Genomic DNA, 12,270 nt, shown 5'->3' with positions numbered 1-12,270 from the left:
GGGCTACAACGGGGGTAATGTGGTCCACTTGAGATTGGGATATAACTAATTTTTTCTCTCATACTATAAAAGGATCTAGAAAAATATATGGACGGCATGGATGAAACATAATGTGGTCCACTTGAGACTGGGATATAACTAATTTTTTCTCTCATATTAGAAAAGGATCTAGAAAAATATATGGACGGCATGGATGAAACATATACATCATGGTGGAGCCCACGGAGCACCGAGCATCAATCAGCCGGTGGCAGGGGGAGTAGCCAGTCCGTTTCCCTGTTGTAATGTGTTGGGCTTTGTGGGTCCATATTGATGTATTTATTTTATATCCACCCCGTCCATCAGTTTTGGTAGCACATTTTAAGGGTCGGACCCAAAAATAATCTAGATCGGAAACTAAAGTGGACCACACCATAGGAAATAGTGGTGATTGAATGCCCATCATTATAAACTTCTCGGGGCCACAAAAGTTTTAGATCAAGCTGATATTTGTTTTTTCCCTTCGTCCATGACTGTGTGACGTTATCAACAGGTTGGATGGTAAGGAAACATTACATTGGGTCCTAGTAAGTTTTCAACGGTGGATGTAATTATTTCCACTGTTTCCTGTGGTGTGGTCCACTTGAGCTTCGGATTTGCTTGATTTTTGGATCGATGCCCTAAAATGAGCTATCAAAACGGATGGATGGTGTTGACATAGAGCATATAAATTACGGTGGGCCCACAGCGCCCAACACATCACCACAACAACACTGGGGGACCACCTACTCTGTGTACACCTTGTCCAACCCCAAATTGTATTTATTCTCTGGGAAGACAACAAACTTTCCATGTGACATACGGGATTTTCTATTCCTGCAGCAACGAAAGAAACCATGTCAATGCATGTTATTTTTATTGTAGCAAACGCTGTTGGATTCATAACCCTCTCCAAGTTCCTCCTATCATTCTGTACATGGGTTTGGGTTACATTCCTGAGACCCCCCAAGAATCTCAAAGGGTATGGATCATGGGCCATGGTCACAGGGTCCACTGATGGCATTGGGAAGGCCTTTGCATTTGAACTAGCATCCAAGGGCCTCAATTTGATCTTGGTAGGTAGAAGTCCTACCAAACTCAAAGCTACCATCAGCGGCTTACATGAAAGATATGGTTGTCAGGTGATGGTGAGGAGTGTAGTCATTGATTTCTCAAATGACCCTTTGGATGTGATAGATGAGAAGATCAAGAAAGGAATTGATGGTTTAGATGTTGGGATCTTGATTAACAATGTGGGGATATCCTACCCATGGCCCAGGTACTTTCATGAGGTTGCTTCAACAACCATCAATGATCTTCTTAAGGTAAATGTGGAGAGTACCACTTGGGTCACAAGGGCTGTGCTCCCTTTGATGCTGAAGAAGAAGAAAGGTGCTATTATCAACATCGGGTCGGGCTCCACGGGGGTTCTTCCATCATTTCCACTCTATGCCATCTATTGTGCCACAAAGGCGTAAGTTTTTTCTTAAATAGATTAATCATCTTTCATTTTTTTTCTTAGCACTATTGATAATGTGAGCCATGGATGTCACTTTTACTCATTTCGCATATGGTTGGTCCTGGTTTGATAATGATTTCATGATTAATATCGTTCTCATTTTTTGCATATCATGAAATTTGATGACATTTCATGCAACCAAACACATGCTAATTTTTGGAAAGAAATGTTCTAAACTTGCTCTTTTTTGTTCTTTTTAATTTTTCTCCACTCCACACTTAAAAGAGTATATGATTATAATAGCCCATAATGATATGGATCGGTCAGATGTAGGGTTTTCAGTCTAAGTTAAAGAGTAACCCACAAATAGAGATGGCTACTTAAGATTCTATAAAGAAATATAATCTCATATATGTATATAATCATGATTAACTAAACTGAGATAAACTCCTTTTTAGCCATCTATCCAACAGGCTCTAATACCATGCTTGGAAGAAATTCGAGTACTTGTATGAGTGAAATAGCCATTGCCGAAAATTTCTTTTGCACTCACTTTGACTCATTGCCAAATTGAGCTCAGTTGGGAATTAGTGCCAGTTAATCCAACGGCAGGGCCCATCAGATCAGAAGTTTGGATAATCAAACTCATATAGTGGTCAATGACCCTGCTTACAATGAGGCAAGTTAATCCTTGTAGAATAAGCTTATTCTGTAAAAGAGTTGCGTGGGGCACACTTTTTTTTTATATATATACACACTCAAACTCTCACACATTTTTTTACACACACACATTCACACCCCCACACACCCACCCCCATAAACTCTCACACACTCGCACCACAAGGATGCTCGAACCCAATGGGTACTCAAACTTGTGACTACCATGAATGTGGACCCCAACTAATAGAATAAACTTGTTTTTTTACAATTTGTAGCCCAACTGTCTTCATAAAACTGTAGACATCTTTGGAGGAATGATATAATTTCACAAAAATTTGTACACAAGCTCAAGAAGAAATGATTCCACTGCATTGGTCAGCTACTAAGGCAGTGGTGTACACGTAACGATGCATTTATACACTGTAGGCTTTAGCTAAGGTCTTTTTCTATGGCATGGATTAAAAACTCCATTACTCAGCCCGAAAGTATATATGTTGAGTCAATTTGAAGACTCGAAAATTAAAAGAATATATATATTCTCGTATGAAATGGAAATTTTCAAAAAATTGATTAAAAAAGTTTTAATTTGAGTCACATGTATTCACCTGTTCTCCACATTATCGAAGTTTTTTTTTTTTTTTTTTTTTCAAGGGATGGAAGCCGGAGAGAATTGTTAATCCATAAATGTTCCATGATGCTATCAGGTACACTCCACTACGTCTGTGAATTAGGACTTGTGAGATAACTAAAAGGTAAATTAAGGTCCCACCACCTAAATTACTTGGATAAAAGATCACTCTAATCTGCCAACCATGTGGAACGTATAGTTGGAACTAAGACCAACTTTATTTTAGCAGCCCAATATATTTGGAAAAGCACTTCCGTACGTGCCTAATGCAAGGTGCTGGCCGGGGTTAGTTTCTCTAACGTCATAGATGACTTAACATGCATATAATCCATGCCATGTATCAGGTACACGCCTGTTATTTGGCGGTAATCTCAAACATCTGGCTAATTCAACAATCAGGTGGGCCACCCATAAAAATATAATTAAAACCACAAAATTAGTGTTGTATGGCCACCTGAGGTTTGAAATACTGTACTTTTTTGGGGTATTTCTTTGATGGTGATGAGGCGGATCAGATGAATGATCCGAAGGTATATAAAATCCACGATGAGCCCTTCATCAATGGTTAAAATGAGGGGTTGAACCTGATGGATGGAGCAGTAGACTGCATGAATGTTCCACCAACGTGGCTCTGGATTTGCCAAAATAGCCTCGTTAGCTACCTAAGGCGAGGTAGGCTAGCTCAGGTCCTATGCTTAGTGGACATACATGATTTTTTGGCCAGGAAATTGACACAATAGAACTCACTTGATGACTGGCTCAGATCTCCCATGCATGTGCCACGTCAGCTCATGTGATAGGCTGTAGAATGAAAGCCTTACGCATGTCTGTAGTGTATCGTACGCAAGAAGATTATATATCTGATCTGAAACGAGTTTGCAAGATGCCCATTTGATTTTCCATGATACACGTGAACCATGGTAAATAAGTAATTATTACTTTTTCACTAGGTTTGAAAATGTGAGAGTAATTCCGCTTCAGAAATTATTACGAAGATGTTGACTTAAATATGTGGACCCCACCGTAATGTTTATGATATATCCCTACTCTCTATCTATTTTATTAGAATATTTTAAAAGCATGAGCACTAATGGGTCACACAAAAGGAAACAGTAGCCACAGTTTGTTCACTATTGACTGGGAGTTTCTGACTCCTGGTCAAGGGTTGGACTAACCATAGGTGGTGAAATTCCCCTAGCACGAGTGTGTGGGGTGTATGTGTGCGTGTGTATAAAAATAAAAATAAAAAAGGAAAGTTGTTTCCTTCACTCCGCACGCATTGAGGTTTTTTCATCATCTAATATGTTCATAGGGTCACATATACATGGACAAGGGGAAAACACAAATATCAGCTTAATCCAAAACTTTTAAGGGCTCCAAAATGTTTTTAATGGTAGGCATTCGATTCCTGTTATTTCCCGTGGTGTGGTCCACTTAAGCTTTGGATCTTCCTCATTTTTCTGCTCATGCCCTAAAATCAATTGGCATAAGAAATGAGCGGTGTAGCCATTACGCGGAAGAAACGGATTTTGTAAATTTTCATATTTAAGCATAAAAAAGAGTAAGTTGTCACATCTACATTTTAGGTGGTAACTACAATCGAGTCGAAAAATCAAACAGGAAGGGTGAGAGTGGGGCCCACTGCCATCCGCCTTGTATTTATCGCATCCACCTTGTCCCACCCCTTAAAAAGCCAAGCTGATGTAGCTATTATGCGGAAGAAAAAACGGATTGCCTGTGACCCTGGCACAGAGGTATACCCGTGCTAGGATGTGTGGGCCCACAGAGATGTCCGTGACAAAGATAAATCCACTTTGTTCATCTGTTTTGAAAGACACAATTAGTTATGGGTTCTAAAAATAAGGCTGATCCAAAACTCATGTGATCCATACCACAAGACACAGTGGGGATTGAACGCCCAGGGTGATAGAAGCTTTGTATCAGTATGATATTTGTTCCTACCGTTTATATGAGTGATAATAACCTATGAACTGTTTAGATGGCATATAAACATGATAGTGAGCTCCGTGAACATTTTTTAATCCTGTCCTATCATCATCTTTCAGAGCAGATGAATAGGGTCCATTTCTCTCGGAAATCTCTCTGGCCCCACACAGCCTCCGGCACAGGTATCCGGAATGCGCTTCCTTAGGCGGGACTGATACTCAATGAATACCGGTTCCTCGGTCTCTCCAGAAAGTAGAATTTATTCCAAAGATGCCAAGAGTGGGGCCCACCGAAGTGCATTTATGGTATCCAATCGGTCTGTCAGTGTCTACCACAAGGAAAGACAGACCCATTAAAAATCAAACATTGAGTTGATTCAATCATTATGGATGCCACCATGTGAAATTGTTGGTGTTTTTTTTTTTTTTTTTTTTTATGATCGTCCATTTTCTTCAACTGTTTAGTATACGTAATGATTTTATTTGCTTTATTTTAAAAAATCTCATTTATGGTGGGAACAACTAATGGACCGGTTGAATGGACAACACCGTACGTGGAGGATACGGTACGTGGAAAGGGCCTGAGAGAGAGAGAGAGCTATAAAGGGTGGGAAGAGAAGCCACGTGAGAATACTAAAAGCAATAACTACCTATTAATTAGGAATGACTATTTACGAGTACAATTAAAGGAGGCACACTTTGGGCCTGTTTGATAAATTGCTAATTATTACAAATTCAACTGCTTGAAATTAGATGGTATTTTTGCTTCGTAAAACAGTTCAAAATGACTGACATAAATTTGTGGGGCCCATAGTCATGTAGACGACGTATCCACATCGTCCATCCATTTCACCAAAACATTTTGACACATGAGCCGAGAATGAGACAAATCTAACATTCAAGTGACCCATACCAAAGTAAACAGTAGGCCTAAGAAGTTTTTAACGGTGAGTGTTCGACTTCATTTTTACTATGGTGTGGTCCACTTGAACTTTTAATCTACCTCTTTTTTTGTCTTATGCCATAAATTCATTAGGCATGATGGATGAATGGTGTGGATAATCTACATACATCATGGTAGGCCCTACATATATTTGGCAGCATCCTTAATTTTAGTGTTAGAAAAAGTAAGAGTCAAATCAACCATAGGTAACAATGCGCAGGGAGCAATGCGGTAATTACACAGGCAAATAATTATTGCCCATTTCTCATGCATTTACCTTTACTATAAAAAATCAAACATGCCCTTAAGTTTAGTACCGACAAGTTGAGCAGTGAGACTTACTACTGAAGTGGCGTCACCAAGTTATGTAGGCCCACCATAATATATGTTTTGTATATATATTGTCCATCCATTTGGAGAGATCATATTTATGGCATCAGCCAAAGAATGAGTTGGATCCAAAGCTCGAGCGGACCCCATCACTGGAAACAATGGGGGAGTGATGCCCACCATTAAAAGCTTCTAAAGGCAACAAAAGTTTTCAATGAAGCTCATTTTTGTGTTTCCCTTCTTTTATGTCTTCTTTACACATGAGGGGTATCTCTAAACATCGTAACGGCTAGTAGGAAGGTTTCAACAATGAAAGTCACTCTCCCCACCGTTTTCTGTAGTGGGTCCCGTCCAATTTTGGATAATGCTCTAAAATGATTTCTCCAAATGAATGGACACTGCAGATATAATACATAAATTATGGTGCGCCCCCATAATTACATGACCTCACTTTAGTAGTGGCATGTCTTGCTACGTGTCAGCATCTAATCCTCGTCCACTTATTTCACAGCTTGGAAATAAGTACCAGTGATTTATCAATGCCACTGAACATGCAGGGAGCCCATAGTTATTTCCCTGCTTGGAAGTGGGATTGGTGGCTCGGGTGAGCCCCACTCTAGTGTTTATGTGAAATGCACGTCACCCCATGTTAAGTCAGGGGCCAAAAATCCGCCCCATCAATGATTCAAGTGGACCACATTAGTTAAAACAATAATGTCGAGGACCACCAACCCTCCAAACTTTTTACCCTGTGTGTCTCACTTAAAAAGTAGATAAGCCTGATTTATTCACCCAATGTCTGCGTTTTGCCGTGGCATCTAATGGTTGGAGTAAATTTTATATAATTATCATGGCAGCTCGTAAAAATCAAGTATGGATGTCTCTTCTAACTCTTTCCCTTAGTGTGGCCCACCTAAATCATAGGTTAGCTTGATTTTTCATCTATGGGCCTATTGAAGGAGTACACATCTAATGAATGGAGTGCATCTCACATACACATCAAATTGGACCCTATTTAAAATATAGAATGAGTCTCCATCACACACTTAATGAAAAAGTTGATAAAAAGTTGACATCTTCTTAAAAACTAGAGTTCTTACCTCTAACTAGAGTTGTGCACGAACCGAGTTCTCGGTTAGCTCGCTTGACTCAATTCAAAAAAGCTTAATTTAACTAGGTTTGAAACTGAGTTCAGCTCGAAATAATTTTGAGCTGAGTTCAAGCTTGCTTTAGCTCAACTTGACTTGGATCGAACCCCAACTCAAATCGAACTAGTTTGGTGATGACTTTGTTATTTTGATATTGATGTTGCTCACCGAGTATTTGATGAAATGGCTCAACGAAGTACCAATTGGTGGCGAGGAAGGTATGAATATGAAACAAATACCCTTATATCTTGATTTTGATGTTGCCCACTGAGTGTTTGATGAAATACCTATAAACTATACTGCTATTTTACATACAATGAGAAATTGAAGGTGCACTCCATGTGTTTGAGAAAATGCCACACAAGCTCGATCTTGGCTTGAACTCGGCTCGAACTGGCTCGAGTTGCTGAGCCGAGCTAGCCACTCAGGCTCGAGGACCAAGTTGAGCCGAGTTCGAGCTGGGGTTAGCTAGTGGCCGACCTGAGTCGAGGTATGTCAAGCTCGACTCGATTCGACCGTGTATAGCTCTAAGTCTAACCCATACAACCGAAGCCATAGCTTATTTGTATGATAAAATCCAAAGTATTAAGTGTATGTGACATCCAAACCTTCTATTAGATTAGACTTGCCACTAAGATAATATAGTATAATGATCAATACTATTTATAAATTAAATGTGTTAAACAGTATAAAACATCCTATTAACATCGGTAAATAATGAAACATGTGTGTTCCCCTGAATGAGCTAATGTTGCCAAGTTTTCTAAGAAATGATCCGCATAATGGACTAATAAACCTATTAGATGAGTTGGATGCCATACACACATGAAATGTTAGCTGTACTCTTGAATTTTTACGGGGCCATCACAATTTGTACCTGAAATCCACTCCGACCATTTAAGATGTAATATTCTATTTGGCCGGGAAAAGTACATTAGGCTGATTTGTGACTCAAATGGGCCACACTAGGCCAAAAAGTTGAAAGAAAAACACCTACCTTTGATTTTAAAAGGGCTGACCATGATAATTATATGAAATCCTCTCCAACCATTACATGTCACACCAAAACTTAGGCATAGATTCCAAAACCTAGGCCCATCTATGATTCTGTTAAGCTAAATCAAAGAAAATAATTTGGAGGTTGAGTGTTGCCTTGTATACCATTTCTAATAGTGTGGGCCACTCGAATCACAAATGAGGCAGATTTTTCGGTTCTATGTTTAACATGAGTAGATGTACCTAATGATCAGGGTGGATTTCACATAAACATTACAGTCAAGTCCACCAGAGTGGCAACGTCTTTTCCAAGAATAACTCTCCCAGTCTCTTTATCAACATTTATTGCCGTTAATTAATTCTCACCTTCCAAATGGGGTTGACTTCCCTTAGTATTTACTTGATCCTTGACGGCCCATCTTGATCCACCACAGCTATTAAAGAAAAAGAAAAGATTGTCGGGTGATTCAAGTAGAGCTGTACATGAGTCGAACCGTGTCAAGCTTGGCCCATCTTGGCTCGGCTCGGCCAGCAGGCTACCGAGCTCAAACTCGGCTGGGCTCAGTCCTCGAGCCTAATTGTACAGCTCTGCTCGCCTCGGTCAATAACTCGAGCTGAGTTCAAGTTGAGTTTGAGCTCGATCTTTCGAGCTGAGTTTGAGTTTGAATTTAGGTTTTATAGTTTTTAATATATATAATATAAATAATATATAATATATTTAAATATATACAAAATATTTATACTAAGTGAACTCGATCCTAATCAAATTGATTCAAACCGAGTCAAGTTTGAGTCAAGTTCCGAGCCGAGTCAAGTCGAATTCAGTGTAGCTCGGACTTGCCTTGAAATTTTTTTGAGCTAAAAAAATCAGCAAGGCTCGGCTCGAACCCGATTTCAAGCTGAGTCGAGTCGAGCTTTTCCGAGTCGAGACGAGTGAGTTAACCGAGCTAACAAGGTTTGTGTACAACTCTAGATTCAGGTGGGCCACACCAAGGGAAACAATTGGATGAGAGAATTCCCTTATTTTTTACTGGACCAACATCATGATTATATGAAATTCACTCCAACCATTAGATGCTACACCAAACGATAAACCTAGGGTGCAATAATCAGGCCCATATGTAGTTCAAGTGGGCCACACAAAGGGAAATAGTTTGGACAGCAAGTGTTGCCTTCCACTCTTAGGCTCCACCTAAATCATAAATCAGGGTTATGCCTAACATTGGGTGACATCCCCATTGTCAGGGTGGATTTCACATAAACGCCATGGTGGGGCCCACCTGAGCCCCTAAACCCTTTTCTAAGTGGTGATATAGCTCTCCACTCGATTGACCTTAGGTATGGTCCAACAAGTTCAACTAGAGAGTGCCTCCAATTAAAATATCTCAATCTATTCAATAATTACCAGTTGGAGTTGCATTAGTTCACTAGACTCCAATGCGTTTTCATCCAAACTCTTGACAAATCAAGATGAGCCATGTTGAATATTCATGCACCGAGTAATTGATGTAGAGTGGGTCACGGACAATTTCATGTCCAAGATGGACCATAGAATGCCCAATTGAAGGTGGAGGTGATCCAGACCGTCAGAACCTTACAACAGGCGTATTTTGCAAACCGGAATGAGTTACCCGATGTACCATTTATGATTTTGGAGTAGGAGAAACTACTTAAGCTTGATTCCATCAGAGAAGGCCCACACCAAATTTGCGAGATTCCATCAGATTGATGGTCGTAATTCCTGTTTATTTTCATTTTTATTATTTTTAGTAAGTGTTAGTTTGACTGTGACTCCTCATCCGTCGAGCTTTAGAAGTTGTGTCCAACATGAAAAGTGCTTAGAAAAATTAGGAGAACAACATGGTTAAGCCAAATAGGACACTTACGATAAATAGTAAATTTATGAATTTTATAGTGTTTGAGTTAGAGTTTGATCGTAAAACTTCTTCCAAAGTTTGGTATCACTATTTAAAGGGTTGTAAATTCATTTTTATTATCTATTAATGAAATTTCAAATTTATTAGAATTTATTTCTATTTTTTCCTCATGGATTCGAGGTATCTCTGTGAAGAGTCTAGAGAAGCTCCGTGGATTTGGAGTAGCTATCCCCTTGAGGAAGACGGTGATCGACCTCAACATGTCCTTCCCTACGTTAATTGGTATTAGCGCGAAGACTCCCCTCGAACTGATGGCGGATAATGAAGGTATGGACCAAAATCTTGTGAACGGTGATATATGGATTCATTATCTTTTGGAAAGAATGAAAGCTTTCCACCAGAAGAGTCAATTGGCCATACAAGGGCTATAGGCAACCCTTGACCATATTGTGGATGCACTAATTCTGCACCAAGCCTAAGGCAATGATCAACCGCCCATGGTTACTATATGACATAACCTCGATTTCCGCAGAGCGTGAATCGTAGGCCACCACTTTGATTAAGAGGAAACAGTTGTATATGCCAAAGGTAGAAATAAATTTACAGTGGCACAATATCTTTCAAACGAGGTGCACTGTACACCAAAAAGTCTGTAATGTGATCATTGATGTCAGGAGCAGTAAAAATCTCATATTGAAAACAATGGTGGAAAAGCTGCAATTGAAAATAAAAAGGCACCCATCTTCACACACAATTGAATGGATCAATGAGGTCAACAAAACAGAGGCAAACGAACAATGCACTCTCTCATTTGCAATTGGTAAAAATTATAAGGATCAAATACTTTTTGATATAGTCGACAAGGAAGCTTGTCACATGTTACTTGGTCAACCATGGTAATATAATGTTAATGCTACGCATAGAAGCCGGGGTAACATATTTATATTTATTAAAGACAGTAAAAAGACTATCCTCCTCCCTATGGGAACGGAGAGCCAATCGAAGACTTTTAAAGTTGAGGAATTGTCTCTCATAACCAAACGTGATTTCGTTGAACAATATGAGGAGATGGAAGATGTAGATGCATTTGTTGAAAAGGAAAATTATATGGAGCCAGTGAACATTCTAAAGGATTTGAAAACAATGTTGCAGGAATTCAAGGCGATTGTGCTCAATGAATTCCCTAATAAATTGCCTCCCATATGAGATATACAAAACCACCTTGATCTTATCTTAGGAACAAGTTTGCCTAATTATCCACATTATTAGAAAGGATGCGGGATTTTGCAAGCCTAAGCAAAGGAACTGATTCATGTTGATCAAGTCAAAGTGAGTATGAGTACATGTATTGTGTCAGTTCAAGAGCTTAATGTAAAGTACAAGGAAAATGCTGATAACCATCGGTGCCATAAATTGTTTGAGTATCATGTGCGAAATCATTTGGATAAATCGAGGACGAGTTTTTTCCAAGTGGAGGAGTCTGATGTAGGACGTGGCACCGATACATTCCTAGCATAGTTGAACAAAAAAAAAAAAGTTAAACCATAAATTAGCCATACCTTTTGATCTGTGTATCGTTATGGGGCGCACTTGACTGAGTATCATGAGCCAAAGTAGGACGAAAACTTAAGGACAAGTTCTTTTGAAGTGGGAGGGATTGATGTAGATCAGGTTGCAGACACTTTCATGTCCAAGATGGACTAGAGAAGGCTCGATTGAAGGTGGAGGTGATCCAGACCGTCATAACCTTACAACCGACGTATTTCGCAAACCGGAATGAGTTACCCGACGTACCATATATGATTTGGGGTAGGAGAAGATAATTTAACCTAACAACCTAGATTTTCCGAGTTGCCCATGCTGAATTTACAAGATTCCATCAGATCAACGTCTTAATTCCAATTTATATTCATTTTTACTATTTTTAGTAAGTTTTAGTTTGATTGTAACTCCGCATCCGTTGAGCTTTAGGAGTTGTGCCCAACACAAAAAGTGCTTAGAAAAATTAGGAGAACAATATGTTAAGCCGAATAGGTCACTTACTATAAATAGTAAATTTATTATTTATAGTAAGTTATGAATTTTAGGGAGTTTGACTTGGAGCTTGATTTTGAAACTTCTTCTAAGGTTTGGTATCACTATTTAAAGGGTTGTAAATTCATTTTTAATATCTATCAATGAAAATTTGAATTTATTTATATTCTTTTATATTTTTTCCTTGTAGATTTGAGGTACCTCTGTGAGTCCAGAGAAGCTCCGTCAATT

General features: G+C 39.1%; 1 protein-coding gene across 2 annotated transcripts in view; it reads left to right on the top strand.

Moving 5' to 3' along the window:
• Positions 1-823: 823 nt before the first annotated feature.
• LOC131246211 (very-long-chain 3-oxoacyl-CoA reductase 1-like) overlaps positions 824-12,270 on the top strand; it is a 107,007-nt gene continuing 95,560 nt past the window's right edge. For both annotated transcript variants that reach the window (XM_058246115.1, XM_058246113.1), the window contains exon 1: positions 824-1,492. In XM_058246115.1, the coding sequence (XP_058102098.1) occupies positions 876-1,492 (617 nt within the window). In that variant the 5' untranslated portion in view covers positions 824-875. The remainder of the gene's footprint in view (positions 1,493-12,270) is intronic.

This window comes from Magnolia sinica, chromosome 5, assembly GCF_029962835.1.
Source record: "Magnolia sinica isolate HGM2019 chromosome 5, MsV1, whole genome shotgun sequence".
NCBI lineage: Eukaryota > Viridiplantae > Streptophyta > Magnoliopsida > Magnoliales > Magnoliaceae > Magnolia > Magnolia sinica.
Note: the sequence above shows the minus strand (reverse complement) of the source record. Positions and strands in the feature narration are given on the sequence as shown.